The sequence below is a fragment of the Pelophylax lessonae genome (assembly GCF_965119305.1).
Source record: "Pelophylax lessonae genome assembly, chromosome: 5".
Lineage (NCBI taxonomy): Eukaryota > Metazoa > Chordata > Amphibia > Anura > Ranidae > Pelophylax > Pelophylax lessonae.
This window is the reverse complement of record NC_138772.1, coordinates 396,816,187-396,837,084: the sequence shown is the minus strand read 5'-3', so window position 1 is coordinate 396,837,084 and position 20,898 is coordinate 396,816,187. Positions and strand designations below refer to the sequence as shown.

Below are 20,898 nucleotides of genomic sequence, written 5' to 3'. Positions count from 1 at the left end.
CCACTTGACATACGACTTTGATGTCCACGGTTGCATGACAAGTCGCACATGTGTGAATTGAGCCTAAATGCTGCAGACTCATGCTGTCTCAAAGTATTAACAGTGGACAGAGATACTCTGTTCGCTTGAAGGAGGGAGGAGCAGGGGAGTGCCTTGCCATCCTAGGCTATGGGACTGTGTGTTTCTATTGATGCATACAGTGTAGGGAGATGCAATGCTAATCCCTGCATGCAAGGGGGGCTCCACAGGATGCCACAAGATTAAGGAGCCACCTGGGACAGTGGTCATGGAACAAGTTTAAGCAGGACACAGCTGCAAGGATTAAAAGATAAAGAAGCTGCATACTCAGTAAGTAATTAAAGCAGCTGCTTAAAATTGAGGTTTTAATACTACTGTACTATAATATATTGGGTAATAAGTCTTAGTTGTACATCTGTAGCTCCGCAGCTCAAGTATTTACAAAAGCATTTAGCACAGTTGTTATTTAGATACAGCTGGTGTTTATTGGCAGCTTGGGGATACGTTTTGAAAAAGAGTTAAAAGCATAATCTTCAGAAAACCAGTAGTTACTATGTCCATAACAATACAACCCTTAAGTAGCTAGTTTATAGCTGTTAAAGCTGGATCATCATTTTTTTAATATTGGTTTGGATTTTCGGGCCATTGTGTATTATCCTGTAATCTGATAGTACTGGTTTTGGAAACCATTGTGTGGTTGAGATAAACCGAAACCAAACCATGAATACTATAAGTAAGGGTGCTATATTTCAATTCTTTTCTCCATGATTAGCTTCTGCCAAACATCTCCACCTGGGAACTGGTACTGTGACACCGATTCTGGTTTCATTTCTGTGGAGTAACCAGGATCCTAAAAGAAACATGAGTGGATAAAATGTAATTACCTATACTTAAAAAAAAAAACTAAAAAAAAATTGCTGTTTTTGAATCATCCATTTAGCTAACAGAAACATAATGAATAACTTAGCAGTAGTCCCTATGTAATAAGAGCTGTCATCTTGAACGCATCTTTTAACTCTGGCCTGAACATAAAGTATGTTGGATAGAGAAAGGAACAGGGCTGGAATTAAATAAATACAAGACACATGTAGCGCAACATTACTAATTTCTCCTTTTAAAGTTTTAGGTTGTCTGGACATCATGCGGATCCAATGACAAAAATACTTTGTAAGGCACCAACACAATAACAGTTATGGAGAAGTGGAAGTAATACTCCACTGGCTCTATAATTGTTGAGGGTCAGTGATTAAAAAGTATTGAAGGCAGAGACAGGGCTTAATCGTAGATATCTGGCTGTAAATGGGTGGAGAGGAGAGTTGTGCAGCCGATCAGGTTTTTTTTATTGCTCTCTCGATCTCTATTGGGTAGATTTTCTACAAGCGCCTGTCCTTGTGTTTACTGTCACAGAAAGAGGGTTTCAGAATGGAATCCCCCAAACAGGGATTCTTGCAGCTACATAAACCTGAGGTCCTAACCCTTCTCTACTGTATTAATGATAGTGTTCTTATTGATGTATGGGTATGCTCTCATTTGCTGTCATTTCGCTCATTTTCTGTATTGTGATCTCAGTGATATAAATTAGGCCCCTTTTACACTACTGTTTTGATGAGGTCCATCTTAGTTTTTCAGGTGGACCTGATCGGATGCTCAGATCACCCATATGATCCAGCGGGTTTAAACCAACTTGTGGCCAACAAGCAAATAAACAGAAGGGGATCTGTCCTCCTCGGTCTAGGCGGATCAGATCAGACTCAGAAGTAGTGAGTGTAAATGGACAGGGGGGGTCTGTTTACACCTGGCCACTGATAGAGTAGAGTGGGCTTCATGATTTACCTGCTCTGCTCTGATCAGCACAGGATCAGACGATCAAAAGGGAGTCCGTCCTGTGTAAAAGGGGTCTTAGAGATACAAAAACCAGTGAACAACTGTTAGATATTCTAAGCCTTTCATATATTCTTTTCAAAAACAAAAGGTTTGGGCAGGACTTCCACTTGTAAGTTCCATTCATGCATGATAATGTGCCCATTAAATCAATGTGAGTGGTAAGCTTATGTGCACAGACCTATTCCTAACTGTGCATAACAGTAAGTATATTAAGCAATGACTTCAAGGGCTTTTACACACCCTTATGTTTTTTCTTCTTTATTTTCTCTGTGTTATATTTATTTTTGCCTGGAGCTGTACATTAAGCCAACTTTCTAAAAGAAGATAATTATTGGTTACCTTTGGAGGCATATAAGAAGCATTCTGGATAGTCACTGGATACCTAAAATGTTCATGAAGGTGATCCACGTACTCACACATCCTGAAGCCAAGACAATATACATAAAGAACATACTGTACATCTAGTAGATGAGCTGTGTAATTACAGATATCATATCAGCTGCTTGTTTACTTTTAAAAACTTAAAAAGAGCAATATACATAGATCCTTAGACAAGTTCCTATTTGTCAAGGAAGCTACTATCTCATGCAGTCTTGGAGGTTATAAAGCAGTTTGTAGTCATCATAACCACTTGAAGATGGGCATATTACACCACGTTCCTGTGCAGGCCATTTTTCAGTTTTCTGCACTAATACTGTGTGATAGTTACTGGCTTGCAAAACTGTATCAAATGAATTATATACATACAGTATCTCACAAAGATGAGTACACCCCTTACATTTTTGTAAATATGTTATTATATCTTTTTATGTGACAACATTGAAGAAATAACACTTTGCTACAACGTAGTAAGTGTACAGCTTGGATAACAGTGTAAATTTGCTGTCCCCTCAAAAATAACTCAACACATAGCAAATAATGTCTAAACCGCTGGCAACAAAAGTGAGTACGCACCTAAGTGAAAATGGCCAGATTGGGCACAATTAGCCATTTTCCCTCCCCGGTGTCATGTGACTCATTAGTGTTACAAGGTCTCAGGTGTGAATGGGGAGCAGGTGTGTTACATTGGTGTTATCGCTCTCACTCTCTCATACTGGTCACTGAAAGTTCAACATGGCACCTCATGGCAAAGAACTCTGAGGATCTGAAAAAAAGAATTGTTACTCTACATAAAGATGGCCTAGGATAGAAGAAGATTGCCAAGACCCTGAAACTGAGCTGCAGCACAGTGGCCAAGACCACACAGCGATTTAACAGGACAGGTTCCACTCAGAACAGGCCTTGCTATGGTCGACCAAAGAGGTTGAGTGTACGTGCTCAGTGTTATATACAGAGGTTGTCTTTGGGAAATGGACGTATGAGTGCTGCCAGCATTGCTGCAGAGGTTGAAGGCGTGGGGGTTCATCCTATTAGTGCTCAGACCATACGCCGCACACTGCATCTGATTGATGTGCATGGCTGTAGTCCCAGAAGGAAGCCTCTTCTAAAGATGATGCACCAGAAAGCTCGCAAACAGTTAGCCGAAGACAAGCAGACTAGAGACATGGATTACTAGAACCATATCCTGTGGTCTGATGAGACCAAGATAAAGTTATTTGGTTCAGATGGTGTCAAGCATGTGTGGCGGCAACCAGGTGAGGAGTACAAAGACAAGAGTGTCTTGCCTACAGTCAAGCATGGTGGTGGGAGTATGCTTGACTGTAGGCAAGACACACTTGTCTTTGTACTCCTCAGCTGGTTGCCGCCACACACACTTGACACCATCTAACCAAAATACATTAATCTTGGTCTCATCAGACCACAGCACATGGTTCCAGTATTCCATGTCCTTAGTCTGCTTGTCTTCAGCAAACTTTGTGGGCTTTCTTGTGCATCATCTTTAGAAGAGGCTTCCTTCTGGGACAACAGCCATGCAGACCAATTTCATGCAGTGTGTGGCGAATGGTCTGAATACTGACAGGCTGACCCCCACCCACCCCTTCAACCTCTGCAGCAATGCTGGCAGCACTTATACGTCCATTTCCCAAAGACAACCTCTGGATATGATGCTGAGCACGTGCACTCAACTTCTTTGGTCAACCATGGCGAGGCCTGTTCTGTGTGGAACCTGTCCTGTTAAACCACTGTATGGTCTTGGCCACCATGCTGCAGCTCAGTTTTAGAGTCTTGGCAATTTTCTTATAGTGAAGGCCATCTTTATGTAGAGCAACAATTCTTTTTTTCAGATCCTCAGAGAGTTCTTTGCCATGAGGTGCCATGTTGAACTTCCAGTGGCCAGTATGAGAGAATGAGAGCGATAACACCCAATCTAACACCTTCCCCACACTCCCCATTCACACCTGAGACCTTGTAACACTAACGAGTCACATGACACCGGGGGGGGGGTGGCTAATTGGGCCCAATTTGGCCTTTTTCACTTATTCATTATTGTTGCCAGCGGTTTAGACATTAATGGCTGCGTGTTGAGTTATTTTGAGGGAACAGCAAATTTACACTGTTATACAAGCTGTACACTCACTACTTTACATTGTAGCAGTGTTATTTCTTCAGTGTTGTCACAGGAATAGATATAATAAAATATATTTAAAGAAATGTGAGAGGTGTACTCACTTTTGTGATATAGTCTATATACACACATATATATATATATATATATATATATATTTTTTTTTTTTTTTTACACTGAGCTTTTTTTTGATAGTATTTAACTCAACTTTTTTTTTTTTTTTTTACTATATAAAAAGGAAAACAAAAATTTTGAATAGAAAACCGGTTTCCCTTAGTTTCTGCTATAAAACTTTAAAAATAAAGATTCTTTCTTTAAAAATTTAGTCTAAAATGTAATCTTTTACATTTATTTGGTAAAACAAATACAATTTTATATCATTTGGTCTGTGTGAAAGTTATAGTGTACAAACTAGGGTATTGTATATTTGAAATTATCAACCCTGATGTTCTAACTAGGGTATTGTATATTTGAAATTATCAACCCTGATGCTCTAACTGCTTGTTTCATTTCCCTGTATTTTTAGTTGTACTTACAGGAAAGCCTATATTAAGCCATACCTGTAGGTACAGTGAATATCTCCCAAACTTGCACTGTTTAGGAGATATTTACACTGAATGCAGCCAGTGATGTCACCGGCGCATGCGCTCTGTAGGTCTGGCATACCGTGCCGTAAATGAGTGACGTTATTGCGGTCGGGTCACTCATGTAGCCGGAGGCTGCAAACCCAGAAGGTAGACCGGGTGAAGATGGAAGCCCTGTCAGTGGTGGTGACAGCACGGTGCTGGAGGGCTTTGTTTTAAGGTAAGTCTCACATAATATGCTAGCACAACATGACTTTGCTGGTGATTTTGTTTTTTGTTTTTTAAGATACGTTTAATACCGCTTTAAGGTCCTAAAATGCCAAACATTCTACTCGCTCTCCGGAGTATGAGGATACCACATGTGTGGGACTTTGATGCCTTGATGTATAGATTTACCCAGAATCAAACAAGCACCTTTAGGTTTAGCATCCTTGTAGTTTATTCCCAAGCCCTGCAGCTTTCAAACTGACAGCAGTATGAAGCCAGACATTGCACCCCTGATCCACTGATTACGGGAGCAATGCTTTCCAGACTCCTGCAGGAAAAAATATTAAATGCACATTTTTTCTACAAGAATACCTGCATTTATTATTTTTTTCTAAAAAAGGTGAACTTATCCTTTCAGGCTTTCATGGAGCATAACACGCTGATCTGCACGTGCCCAGTGCCAGTGACATCAGCTGCATCACTTGGCCCTGCCACCTCACACGCCCAATGGGTCATGGGTGGGATAATGCCAGGCGGTGGGAGCATTTAAGGAACTGTAGAAAGACACACGCTTCCAGACCACCAAACTTTCTGGACACCAAGACCACGTTACAGTGTGGTATGTTCTACATTACTCTGGGGACCTATCTGCCTTTACAGACAGACACATACAGTGACTGAGATATTGTTGGTTACATCTATGGATTTTTTTGCTTGTGTTTGATATCTGTGTTTTTGGATGGAATATACCCCCTCCCCCTATCTATATGTATATGTGGATGGCCACGTTTAAGCCAGGGATTGAAGCCATCTGGAGGAGCCCCTAGTGAGTTTTTTCTTTCGTATATAAAATTCAAACTGGATGCTGGTTATATAATAGAAAGGAGGTATGTTGGATGGACAAACAGGGAATTCATTGTATGTTATAAGATAAGAACATGGATGTATATTCATCTATGATCACAATATATTGCAGGTCCAACTATCCCCTGCTTTTTTAGACACCAACCTAGTCCTGATCCCAATTTTTTATATCATATGGATAAAGTGTAAACTGGGAACTAATAGTGGGCTCATATGAGGTATAACACTATTCCTTTGGTTTAATAGTGGATACATATTGCTACAATGATATAGATCCATATCCCCAATTGTAGGTTTACTTAGTGACCTCCCTGTCTTTTCTTTCCCCCTTTTTTCTTCTCTGCTAGAGACTGAAGACTCCTGATTTATCCTTCTGATGTGTATTTGGGTGCCCTTCTACACCAATGCCCTATATATGGGGGTATGAGTAAAATAGGCAATGTCCCCATGTAATACATCTTGATGAGACAAGTTAAATATCCAACTTATTTCAATATCTGGAGATCTATGGCTGAAGTGTGGTTGGTGGGGTACCTTTGATGCTCCAGTGCCCATCCAGGGAGTGATCTGTGCCTGAGGTGGGTCCCTTACAGTGAATGAATATTGATACAGTACCTGTCAAATCAGCCCTCCAGCGGTGCACTGTCACCACTCTAGCAGGTCCCGGGTGCTTCTATTTTGCCGGGCTTCCTTCTGATTTCACTCTCTCCCTGGTCTTGAATGGCCAGCCATGCTCCCATTAGTCCTGTGCATGTGCTGCTCAGATTACAACAATCAGTGCCCTGATTATCAGTGTCAATGTCCCTTTAACAAAAGCAGGTTATTGACTCTATTGTTCTCTCCTCACGCTGTCAGAGTGAGGAAAGAAAAGCTGATAACCGGCTTGTGTTTACGTCTGTAATCAGCTGTTATTGAACACAGCTGATCACGTGGTAAAGGGCCGCTGTGATTTGCCCTTTACCCCGATCTATGATCAGCTGAGTTGGAAGGACTCAGTGATCATAGAGCGCGCCATCCACAGAGGCAGCGTGTTCACGTGATACCACCATAAAAAGAGTGGGATACACTGTATGCCTAAAGGCTCCATTCATTGTATTCATCTGATACTATCCAGCACTTAAAGTTTATGTTGATATCATATTGTTCTTTATCTACAAGTAGTTGCTTGATTGACACTTGGGGATTACAATGAACTGATTTTTTATCACTGGATTTAGCAATCCAAGTGATGATGTTTGGCAAGCTTACCTGGAGTTTACTAGTAACTCCATATACAAGGGGTGTGTTGGATTGGTGTGCAGGACTACAGCTCCGTAATGCAGATTGCAAATGTTTATTATTGATTATTGATATAATGCATTGTCATTGTTTATTTAGGCATTAATGTAGTTTACACTTAGGAGTCATACATTTGGATTATTGTCTACTGGGTCAGATCCAGTCATGTGTGTGGCCAAATGTTCTAGCAAAAGGGCCCTGCTGCTATGGTATTTAATTGTAGTTTGTTTTAGGGCCTCTGCGTAACACCGTGTGTGTATATGTGTTTTAGAATATGAATCAATAGATATTTAATTTTTATTTTGACTACTTTGTGAGTGTTGATGTACCAGCCTTGGGCCATGTCCTATATGATTGTTCCCTTGCTAACATTTCATTATAGCTCTGCATTATATAATGAAGATAGAACATAACATTCAATTAAACCAACCTGTTTTCAAGGCTTCCCGACACTGAAATGTAGTCAAATATAATCAAATGCTGTACCAGTTCGCAAAGACCAACTCCACCAGCATGAGGGCAGACAGGGACTGAAAGAAAACACAATTAATGCATATTGTAATTAATTACTACCAGATTTACACAAACTAATTATTAGAGGTCTCTTGTTTCTTTGGTCTACTAGCAAAAGGGATACTTTAAAGTTTGAGGGGTTTGGTAGTTTTTAAATTACATTTATCTGAGCCTTTCAGTCACTCCAAATATAGCAGGAATAGTACATATGTCTTTATAGAGAAGCATAAGCAAACTCTTTCATTGCCCTAAGCTGAATTGCAAGCAAATAGCTAAGTAATTGAAATACATGTGTGTGTGTGACTTGCTACTACTGCCAAAACACTTATAATTCTGTTCATCCAGTCTTGTAATATAGGGGCTTCTCCCAGCCAGGTCAGTGACCTCAATTTTCTCCATTAAAGTGGTTCAACACTCAAGGAGCAGTACATTGATGAGGTCATTCTTGTGTTGTACAGAGCCTCTCTACCTCAGTCTATTTGTTTATCTCCTATTCTGGCCTTCTTTAGGCAATGGTGAAAACTCATCTCTTTGTGGATGCCTCTGCCCAGCAACTGAACTTTTACTTTTTCCATCAATTCATCCCCAAACAGTTATTACCTTTTGTACAGTGGGGGAAAAAATTATTTGATCCCCTGCTGATTTCATACGTTTGCCCACTGACAAATAAATGATCAGTCTATAATTTTAATGGTAGATCTATAATTTTAATGGTAGATTTTTTTTAAACGGTAAGAGACAGGACAACAACAATAAAGTCCAGAAAATGCATTTCAAAAAAGTTATAAATTGATTTTTATTTTAATTAAATAAATGTTTGACCCCTTCGCAAAACATGACTTAGTACTTGGTCGCAAAACCCGTGTTGGCAATCACAGAGGTCAGACATATCTTGTAGTTGGCCACCAGGTTTGCACACATCTCAGGAGGGATTTTGTCCCACTCCTCTTTGCAGATCCTCTCCAAGTCATTAAAGTTTCAAGGCTGACATTTGGTAACTCAAACCTTCAGCTCTCTCCACATATTTTTTATGGAATGAAGGTCTGGAGATCTAGGCTACTCCAGAACCTTAATGTTCTTCATCTCGAGCCACTTCTTTGTTGCCTTGGCTGTGTGTTTTGGGTCATTGTCATGCTGGAATACCCATCCACGACCCATTTTCAATACACTTGCTGGAGGATGGAGGTTTTCACCCAAGATTTGACAGTACATGGCCCCATTTATAATCCCTTTGATGCAGTGAAGTTGTCCTGTCCCCATAGCAGAAAAATACCCTCAAAGAATAATGTTTCCACCTCCATGTTTGATGGTGGGGATGGTGTTCTTGAGGTCATAGGCAGCATTCCTCCTCCTTCAAACACAGCAAGTTGAGTAGATGCCAAAGAGCTCGGTTTGGTCTCATCTGACCAACACTTTCACCCAGTTCTCCTCTGAATCATTCAGATGTTCATTAGCAAGTTTCAGACGGGCCTGTACATGTGGTTTCTTGAGCAGGGGGGCCATGCGGGTGCTGCAGGATTTCAGTCCTTCACGGCGTAGGGTTTTAGAAATTGTTTTCCTGGTGCCTATGGTCCCATGTCCCTTGAGATCATTGACAAGATTCTCCCGTGTAGTTCTGGGCCAATTCCTCACTATTCTCATGATCATTGAAACTCCACGAGGTAAGATCTTGCATGAAGACCCAGACTGAGGGAGATTGACAGATAATTTGTCTTTCTTCGATTTGTGAATAATTGTACCAACTGTTGTCACCCTCTCACCAAGCTGCTTGGTGATGGTCTTTTAGCCCATTCCAGCCTTGTGTAGGTCTACAATTTTGTCCCTGACATCCTTTGACAGCTCTTTAGTCTTGGCCATGGTGGAGAGATTAGAATCTGATTGATTGATTGATTGATTGATTGATTGATTGATTCTGTGGACAGGTGTCTTATACAGGTAACAAGCTGAGATTAGGAGCACTCCCTTTGATAGGGGATAAAATACCCTTTTCACTCATTAAAATGCAAATCAATTTTGTTAAATGCACTTTTCTGGATATTTTTGTTGTTATTCTGTCTCTCACTGTTCAATAAACTTACCATTAAAATTATAGACAAATCATTTCTTTGTCAGTGGGCAAACATACAAAATCAGCAGAGGATCAAATACTTTTTTCCTTAACTGTATCATCTGCACCTCCCTTTTACATTGTAAGCTCCCACGAGCAGAGCCTTTGCAACCTTCTTGTATTGTAACTGTACTGTCTTTCTTTATATTGTAAAGAGCTGTGCAAACTGTTGGCACTATATAAATTCTGTATTATAATAATTATAATAATAATGTTCTACCCTCCTCCAAGCATGTTCACAATGCTTTTCGCAGAGCACTTTACAAAGTAACAGAACCTTTACTGGCTTAGTGCGCTACACCACGTCCCAGTTTGAGCGTTATAGTGCAGAAGATTACAGGAGGACAATATCAACTGACAATACAGGTACTCAAACAGCCTGAACTATTACACATTAATGGATTTCATTGTACATGTAACTGTGTTATGGCTTTTAATTATCTTTCCGGAGCTCAGTTTAAAAAGGGACAGAAGGTGGCAGCCCTTTCACTAGAACAATATCGACTGAAAGCATGTTCCCCGTATCTATGGCTGTGCAACACAAGGTAATCAGAAAACAATTGTTTCATGAGTAACTCAACTTTTCCTGAGAAAAAAAAAACAATACCCTCTGAGTGATCAATGAACATTGCCAGGATTTTAACAATTTTTGTTGCAGACTCCTTACTGTTTTTACTCTGACGGACAAACTCTCTTTTAGATCATGTCTTATGTAGGACTTATTCTGGATGGGAGTGACCTTTTCATTATTGATCAGCTGATGCACAGGGAAAGTTGCAGGATCTGCATTCCTTTACGATTAACCCTTTGGGAACATCTCAACTAAAATTTTTGTTGCAGAGGATGCCTAATATCTGACTTGCATTTTAGTGCAGACTTCTGGAAAAATCAGTAAGCCAATCACATAAGCAGAAAATGACAACTCTGGGGGGTTCCATGCACCAACTCTGTACAGAATGCCTCGAGGTTGCTGCATTGCATTGAATTTTACAGTACAATATGGCTTGTGTCGCAATTGTATGTGATATATATATACACACTATATTGTCAAAAGTATTGTGACACCTGCCTTTACACGCACATGAACTTTAATGGTATCCCAGTCAGTCTGTAGGGTTCAATATTGCGTTTGCCTACCCTCTGCAGCTATAACAGCTTTAACTCTTCTGGAAAGACTGTCCACAAGGTTTAGAGGTGTGTCTATGGAAATATTTGACCATTCTTCCAAAAGCGCATTTGTGAGGACAGACACTGATGTTGGACAAGAAGACCTACTGTAGCTTGCAGTCTCTGCTCTAATTCATCCCAAAGCTGTTCTATTGGGTTGAGGTCAGGACTCTGTGCAGGTCAGTCAAGTTCCTCCACCCCACACTCGCTCATCCATGTCTTTATGAACCTTGCGTTGTGCACTGGTCCAAATCATTTGGTGGAGGTGGCTTATGGTGTGGGGTTGTGTTTCAGGGGTTGGGCTTGGCCCCTTAGATCCAGTGAAGGGAACTCTTAAGGCATCAGCATAACAAGACATTTTGGACAATTTCACGCTCCCTACTTTGGGCGAACAGTTTGGGGATTGCAATTTGCTGTTCCAACAAAACTGCACCATAGTTTGTGTGTGTGTATATTATATTATATTATATATATATATATATATATATATATACACACACACATATACATACACACTGCTGCTCAAAAAAATTAAAAGGAACACTGAAAGCACATCAGATCTCAATGGGGAAAAATATCATGCTGGATATCTATACTGATATGGACTGGGTAATGGGTTAGAAATGAAAGGAGCCCACATTGTTTAATGGAAATGAAAATTATCAACCTACAGAGGGCTGAACTCAAAGACACACCGAAAATCAAGGTGAAGAAATGATGCAACAGACTAGTCCATTTTGCTGAAATTTCATTGCAGCAACTCAAAATGGTACTTAGTAGTTTGTATGGCCCCCATGTGCTTGTATGCATGCCTGAAAATGTCAGGGCATGCTCATAATGAGACAATGGATAGTGTTCTGAGGTATTTCATCCCAGATCTGGACCAGGGCATCAATGAGCTCCTGAAAAGACCGAGGTGCACTCTAGTGGCGGCGGATGGATTGAAACAAAATGTCCCAGAAGGGTTCTATTGGATTTAGATCAGGTGAGCGTGGGGGCCATTCAATGGTATCAAATCCTTCATCCTCCAGGAACTGGCTGCATACTCTCCCCACATGAGGCCGGGCATTGTCGTGCACCAGGATGAACCCAGGACCCACTGGACCAACGTAGGGTGGTCTGACAATGGGTCCAAGGAGTTCATCCCGATACCTAATGGCAGTCAAGGTGCCATTGTCTAGCCTGTATAGGTCTGTGCATCCCTCCATGGATATGCCTCCCCAGACCATCATTGAACCAACATCAAACTGGTCATGCTGAACAATGTCAAAGGCAGCATAATGTTCTCCATGGCTTCTCCCTTTCATGTCAATCATGTTCTCAGTGCGAACCTGCTCTCATCTGTGAAAAGCACAGAGCGCCAGTGGTGGACCTGCCAATTTTGGTGTTCAATGGAAAATTCCAATCAAGCTCCATGCTGCCGAGCAGTGAGCACAGGGCCTACTAGAGGATGTCAGGCCCTCGGGCCACCCTCATGAAGTCTGTTTCTGATTGTTTGGTCAGAGTCATTTACACCAGCGGCCTGTTGGAGGTCATTGTGCAGGGCTCTGGCAGTGCTCATTCTGTTTCTCCTTGCACAAAGGAGCAGATACAGGTCCTACTGTTGGGTTAAGGACCTTCAATGGCCCTGTCCAGCTCTCCTAGAGTACCTGCCTGTCTCCTGGAATCTCCTCCATGCTCTTGTGACTGTGCTGGGAGACACAACAAACTTTCTGGCAATGGTACGTATTGATGTGCCATCCTGGAGGATTTAGACTGCCTGTGCAACCTCTATAGGGTCCAGGGTATCACCTCATGCTACCAGTAGTGACAGTGACCCTAGCCAAATGCAAAACTAGTTTAAAACAAACAGAAAAGTTGAGTAGGAAAAAAATATGTCAGTGGCCTTGACCTGTAAAACCATATCTGTTTTGAAAGTTGTCTCATTGTTGCTCATCTAGTGCACCTGTTGGTAATTTAATTAACACCAAAGCAGCTTAAACTGGGTTAAGGACCTTCAACGGCCCTGTCCAGCTCTCCTAGAGTACCTGCCTGTCTCCTGGAATCTCCTCCATGCTCTTGTGACTGTTCTAGGAGACAGAAAAAAACCTTCTAGCAATGGCACATATTGATGTGCCACCCTGGAGGAGTTGGACTGCCTGTGCAACCCCTATAGAGTCTAAGTATCACCTCATGCTACCAGTAGTGACACTGACCCTAGCCAAATGCAAAACTAATGACAAACTGTCAGAAAAGTTGAGTAGGAAAAAAAAACATGTCAGTGGCCTTGACCTGTAAAACCATTCCTGGTTTGAAGGTTGTCTCATTGTTGCTCATCTAGTGCATCTGTCAGTAATTTAATAAACACCAAAGCAGCTGAAACTGATTAACAACCCCCTATGCTACTTAACTGACCAAATCAATATCCCAGGAATTTAATTGATGTGATGCTGTAATCTGATTAAAAAGTGTTCCTTTCATTTTCATTTTTTGATCAGTGTGTGTGTGTGTGTGTGTGTATATATATATATATATATATATATATATATATATATATATATATATATATAATTTTCTATTTTTTTTTAATTTTTTTATTTGTGATATTTTTTCCCACAAATGTGCAGTTACCCCTTAAATTCTTGGGTGATAAAAATGGCAGCAGATAGATCCGTTATGATAACAGTCATAGATTACAAGAAAACCTTAATATCACATTCAACAATGGGCAAATTCTAGTTTGAGAAGTTAAATGCAAGGCACACAAAACAACCAAAAATTAAAGCAAATACCCTCTAAATAGTGCTGCCTTTTGCACATTTTTCTGCAAAAGACATATATGCAATTACACACATGCTGCTAATGAACTGCTAGTAACTGTGTTCAGATCTTTTAGGATTTTTTTTTTTTTTGTAGGAAACTGTTGTTGAATATGTCGATATGTGCATATGATGGTGAAAATAATACCAAACAATGGAGGATACATCCTAACCCTGAATATTGCAGAAAATGAAGGCATACTTCAAGGCTAACATAAAAGCCAACATTTGTCATGAAACATATTTATGATGGCCTCAACAGTTGTGTGGTTTCTGGAATGTATATATAGTCTTACTATTGTATTTCTTTGCCATTAGAAGAACAGAGAGGTTTTCATTCACACTTCCCAATCTGCAGCTGTCAATTTGAAGATACTGGAGAGCACGAGCTTGTAGAAACTGTTTAAACATTACTCTGTTCTGACACTACAGACCGAGAAAAAGAGTTTAGCCATATTGTACATAAAGATGCAATAGGATGGACACACATACAGTAGTTAAGGCAAGATTAGAAATAAATAGTTAAACATTCTTGGAGCCTGTAATAGTTAGCATTTAAATGGAAGCTATAGTGTAATTTTATTGAGCACATTTTCAGTTATAACATAATATATTGTCATATCCACGCTTTACATGCCTGCATATTTTTATTTTTCTACTTTTATGTAGAGATTTGTTGCCACTAGAGTCAGTAAAGGTAAGCAACCACTGTTACTCTTCCTAACAACTATTGAAATAAGATAAGTCTTACAATATTTTCATAATTTTCAATGAGCTGGTCGACTCGTAAGCTTGCATTGTGCTATTTTGGCTTTTGCTAAGTTTACAGTCTGTATTCCTTTAAACAACCCCAAAACTTTTAAAGCGTTAACACACACTAATGAGTTTATAAACAATAAAGTAATCTTTATGTGTCTAAAAAACTATTTAAAAAGACTATACATTCATTGTAACCACATTCCTCATGAAAATTCCCTGGCCTGAGGATTTACAAATGCCAGCCCTTTAATAGCTACCAGCTGACACTCTGTGTGCCTGTTAGCTGCCAAACGTGGCTGTTACTGACAACACTTGTCCATACTGACAATCGGAACCAATCAGAGTGGTTCCTAATCATGTGATGACTAGGTCAGATATGACATAATAATCATGTGCAAATTGAGGGCTTTATTCAGAAAATAATGGCTTCAGCCTGCGGTAGCAACTGAATCCTGTGACCTCTGAAAGATTTTACCCCCTTACTGATCAGGGGAATTTTTGCTATTCAGCACTGCATTATTTTAACTGGCGACTGCGTGTGTTTTTTTTTTTTAACCACATAGAGCTTTATTTTGGTGGTAATTGATCACAACCGATCAGCAGGTTTCAGCCTTAAATCATAAGGCGGGATCAACCACAGCGCAGGTCCACAGGGGGCATACACATGCGTGCCCCAATCCCAGAAGAAAGCCAGAAACCAATATTTATGTTGCTAAACCTGCAGCTACCGCTTGGTAACGATAAATCTACTGTGACCGAGCGGCAAGTAGTTAGTACTGTAATTGTCTGATACAATAATAGTAATTAAAAAAAGAACTTCTAATGTAAACAAGGAGCTGGTGAACTCAGTTTACAGTGGAAGGCTGCCAAGTTTCTGCAGGGAAAGAGAAGTGATAAAACTGTCAAGAATTTAACTACAGATAAACAAGGGAGCATTTGTTATGAATGTTGAGGAGAAATTGCTTCAATTCACAGTGCCTACTAGAGGTATACCGAACTGTTCGCCGGCAGACAGTTCCCGGCGAACTTAGCATGTTCGCGTTCGCCGATGCGGGCGAACATATGCGATGTTCGGTCCGCCCCCTATAATACATCATTGAGGCAAACTTTGACCCTGAACTTCACAGTCAGCAGGCACATTTCCAGCCAATCAGCATACCTCCCTCCCACCTCCTATAAATAAGCAAGGGCAGCATCCATCTTAGATCATTCTGAAGCAGTGTGTGTTAGTGAGAGCAGGGAGAGCTGCTGCTGTTAAGCTAGGGACAGTTAGTCAGTGTTCCTGGTCTTGCAGTGTTCTTGGTCCACTACTGCTGTAAGGACAGCATCCTGACTGCACCCCAAAAAGCCCTTCTAAGGGCTGGTATTTGTGTATTTTTATATATATATATATATATATATATATATATATATATAGTGTCCCCAAAAGCCCTTTTAAGGGCTGGTAATTGAGTTTTTCCTTTTTATATATATATATATATATATATATATATATATATATATATATATATATATATATATATATCTATTGTACACTGCAGTTGCCTGCCCGCTGTTTGTGAGAGGCCACAGACCCACCACAGACTGTACTGTGTGCACACCACACTCATTTCGGGTGGCACAGGCACAGTACCTTGCATTTTAAAAAATATTTTTTTTTTCCTCTGTCATAATTGCAGTGAGTGCTGTGTCAGGTCCACAGAGTGCACTGTACCCACTGCAGTGCACTGCCCACCACTGATATATATATATATATATATATATATATATATACGGTGGCACAGCATCTTGTTGCAAATTGAAAAAAATATATATTTTTTATTATTGCCGTTGCCTGGGCTGCCAGTGACTGTCAGGTCCACAGAGTGTACTGTGCCCACTGCAGTGCCACTGCGTGCCCACCCACCACTGATATATAAGGTGGCACAGCAGCTTGCAAGGTAAAAAAATATATATTTTTTTTATAATTGCAGTTGCCTGGGTGCCAGTGACTGTCAGGTCCACAGTGAGTGTACTGTGCCACTGCCCACCCACCACTGATATATAAGGTGGCACAGCAGCTTGCAAAGTAAAAAAATATATATTTTTTTTAGAATTGCAGTTGCCTGGGTGCCAGTGACTGTCAGGTCCACAGAGAGTGTACTGTGCCACTGCCCACCCACCACTGATATATAAGGTGGCACAGCAGCTTGCAAAGTAAAAAAATATATATTTTGTTAATAATTGCAGTTGCCTGGGTGCCAGTGACTGTCAGGTCCACAGAGAGTGTACTGTGCCACTGCCCACCCACCACTGATATATATGGTGGCACAGCAGCTTGCAAAGTAAAAAAATATATATTTTGTTTATAATTGCAGTTGCCTGGGTGCCAGTGACTGTCAGGTCCACAGAGAGTGTACTGTGCCACTGCCCACCCACCACTGATATATAAGGTGGCACAGCAGCTTGCAAAGTAAAAAAATATATATTTTTTTAATAATTGCAGTTGCCTGGGTGCCAGTGACTGTCAGGCCCACAGAGTGTACTGTACCCACTGCCCAACACTCCTATAGGGTGGCACAGCACCTTGCACTCATAGTACAACACATTAAAAAAAAAAATGACAGGCAGAGGCAGGCCACCCCACAAGGGTCATCGTGGTCGTGGTGCTGTGATTTCCTTAGGCCGTAGAATAATGCCCAGTGTTCAGAGGCCACCACAGACCCTGAACTCAAAAAATTCTGAGGACATAGTTGACTGGCTTACACAGGACACCCAATCGTCTACAGCTTCCGCTCGGAACCTTAATGCACCATCCTCCTCCAGCTCAGCTTCGGGCACCTCTCAATTTACCACTCACCAGCCCGCCGGCACCACCACCAACACTAGCACCACAGCCGCTTCACTTGATCCGTCAGAGGAGTTATTTTCACATCAGTTGGAAGAAATAAGTGATGCGCAACTATTAGTGCCAGAGGATGTAGATAACGGGGATATGTCTCAGTCAGGCAGCATTATACACATGGACGTACATTGTGATGATGATGATGATGTTGTACCTGCTGCTGCTGCCTTTGCTGAGTTGTCAAGTGAAGCGGCTGATGATGACGATGTGTCTGTGGATGTCACCTGGGTGCCTGCTCGAAGAGCAGAAGAAGAGGGGGAAAGTTCAGATGGGGAGACAGAGAGGAGGAGGAGGAGACGAGTTGGAAGCAGGGGGAGAAGGTCATCGCAAGGAGCTAGTGGCGCAGTCAGACAGCATGTAGATTCGGCACCCGGGGTCAGCCAGACAGCACGCCAATCAACGCAAGCTGTTGCCACCATTAGAATGCTGTCCTTGCAAAGCTCAGCAGTGTGGCATTTTTTTGTGTGTCTGCCTCTGATATCAGCGATGCCATTTGTAACCTGTGCCAAAAGAAACGGAGTCGTGGGAAGTCCCAACACCCACCTAGGTACAACTGCTTTGCGAAGGCACATGATCTCACATCACAAACGCCTATGGGATCAACACATGAGTAAAAGCAGCACACAAACTGAAAGCCACCATCCTCCTCCTGGTCCAGCATCTTCAGCCACGTCAACCACTGCTGTCCTCCATGCCCCCTATCAACAACCTGCCCCTCCGCCTCTCACCTTCAGCAGTTCCTGCTCACCTGCCCACAGTCAGGTGTCTGTCAAGGAAATGTTTGAGCGTAAGAAGCCAATCTCACAGAGTCACCCCCTTGCCCGGCGTCTGACAGCTGGCTTGTCGGAACTCTTAGCCCACCAGCTTTTACCATACAAGCTGGTGGAGTCTGAGGCCTTCAAAAAATATGTCGCTATTGGGACACCGCAGTGGAAGGTACCCGGCCGAAATTATTTTTCACAAAAGGCAATCCCCAACCTGTACTCTATTGTGGAAAAGGAAATCATGTCACGTCTGGCACACAGTGTTGGGGCAAGGGTCCATCTGACCACTGATAGCTGGTCTGCAAAGCACGGTCAGGGCAGGTATATCACTTACACTGCGCATTGGGTAAACCTGCTGGCGGCTGCCAAGCATGGAATGCGTGGCTCTGCTGCAGAGGAGTTGGTGACACCGCCACGACTTGCAGGCAGGCCTGCTGCCACCTCCTCTACTCCTCCTACTCCATCCTCTTTGCTAACCTCCTCGGCTGAGTCCTCTTCTGCTGTTGCGTCTTGCTCCACACCAACTGCACCCCCCCAGCTACCCAGGGGCTATTCCACATGCCGGATACGACAGTGTCACGCTGTCTTGGGGTTGACTTGCCTGAAAGCAGAGAGTCACACCGGACCAGCACTACTGTCTGCCCTGAACGCACAGGTGGATCAGTGGCTGACCCCGCACCAACTGGAGATCGGCAAAGTGGTGTGTGACAACGGAAGCAATTTGTTGGCGGCATTGAATTTGGGCAAGTTGCCACATGTGCCGTGCATGGCACATGTGTTAAATCTGATTGTGCAACGCTTTGTGCAGAAGTACCCAGGCTTACAGGACGTCCTCAAGCAGGCCAGGAAGGTGTGTGGCCATTTCAGGCGTTCCTACACGGCCATGGCGCACTTTGCAGATATTCAGCGGCGAAACAACATGCCAGTGAGGCGCTTGATTTGCGACAGCCCGACACATTGGAATTCAACACTGCTAATGTTCGACCACCTGCTCCAACAAGAAAAAGCGGTCAACGAGTATTTGTATGACCGGGGTGCTAGGACAGCCTCTGCGGAGCTGGGTATTTTTTTGCCACGTTACTGGACGCTCATGCGCAATGCCTGTAGGCTCATGCGTCCTTTTGAGGAGGTGACAAACCTAGTCAGTCGCACCGAAGGCACCATCAGCGACATCATCCCATTTGTTTTTTTCCTGGAGCGTGCCCTGCGAAGAGTGCTGGATCAGGCCGTAGATGAGCATGAAGAGGAAGAGGAAGAGTTGTGGTCACCATCACCACCACCAGAAACAGCCTTACCATCGCTTGCTGGACCTGCGGCAACACTGGAAGAGGAGTCTGAGGAAGAGGAGTCAGAGGAGGAATGTGGCTTTGAGGAGGAGGAACACCAACCACAGCAGGCATCCCAGGGTGCTCGTTGTCACCTATCTGGTACCCGTGGTGTTGTACGTGGCTGGGGGGGAAGAACACACCTTCAATGACATCAGTGAGGATGAGGAATAGGACATGAGTAGCTTGGCATCCAACCTTGTGCAAATGGGGTCTTTCATGCTGTCATGCCTGTTGAGGGACCCTCGTATAAAAAGGCTGAAGGAGAACGACCTGTACTGGTTGGCCACGCTACTAGACCCCCGGTATAAGCAGAAAGTCTCTGATATGTTACCTAATTACCGGCAGGCGCAAAGGATGCAGCAGCTACAAAATAAGTTGAAAAGTATGCTTTACACAGCATATAAGGGTGATGTCACAGCACAACGGGAATCCAACAGGGGAAGAGGTGAAAGTAATCCTCCTCCTACCACCACAACCACGCCGGCAAGGACAGGACGCTTTACAGACGTCTTGTTGATGGAGGACATGCGGAGCTTTTTTAGTCCTACGCATCGCCACAGCCCTTCGGGGTCCACCCTCAGAGAACGACTCGACCGACAAGTAGCAGACTACCTTGCCTTAACTGCAGATATCGACACTCTGAGGAGCGATGAACCCCTTGACTACTGGGTGTGCAGGCTTGACCTGTGGCCTGAGCTATCCCAATTTGCCATTGAACTTCTGGCCTGCCCCGCTTCAAGTGTGCTGTCAGAAAGGACCTTCAGCGCAGCAGGAGGTATTGTCACTGAGAAGAGAAGTCGCCTAGGTCAAAAAAGTCTTGATTACCTCACGTTTATTAAGATGAATGAGGCATGGATCCCGAAGGGACTGACAGTGGGGGATGCATTTGACTAAAAAAGGCCTGGTGATGACTGAGATGCCTTGGGCTAAAAATTGTCCACACGCTGCTGTATTTAATCATTCTCTGCATGCCGGATGACTTACGTGACGTCTCCGCCACCAACTACGGTTCAAGCTGCAATGTTTTAGTGCACTTTCTGCCTTGAAAACCTCAATTTTTCAGGCCGCTGCTAAAGCAGCGGCTGCAACAATACCTGCTTTTTCATGCATGTGTACATGCCTAATTTTTCTGGCCTCTGGTGCTACACTGTGGCTGCAAAAAAACAAAAAACAAAAAAAAGGCACATACATGTGTCAATTCCCCTTTGTGATCGTTACCTTGTCGTGGTGAAGGGGC

The 20,898-nt window shown here is 42.5% G+C and overlaps 1 protein-coding gene across 1 annotated transcript in view; it reads right to left on the bottom strand.

Moving 5' to 3' along the window:
- Positions 1-649: 649 nt before the first annotated feature.
- ENOSF1 (enolase superfamily member 1) overlaps positions 650-20,898 on the bottom strand; it is a 63,834-nt gene continuing 43,585 nt past the window's right edge. Inside the window, exons 13-16 of the mRNA XM_082258784.1 lie at positions 14,223-14,352; positions 7,772-7,871; positions 2,242-2,323; positions 650-868 (exon numbers count right to left, since the gene is read on the bottom strand). Of these exons, the coding sequence (XP_082114910.1) occupies positions 761-868; positions 2,242-2,323; positions 7,772-7,871; positions 14,223-14,352 (420 nt within the window). The 3' untranslated portion in view covers positions 650-760. The remainder of the gene's footprint in view (positions 869-2,241; positions 2,324-7,771; positions 7,872-14,222; positions 14,353-20,898) is intronic.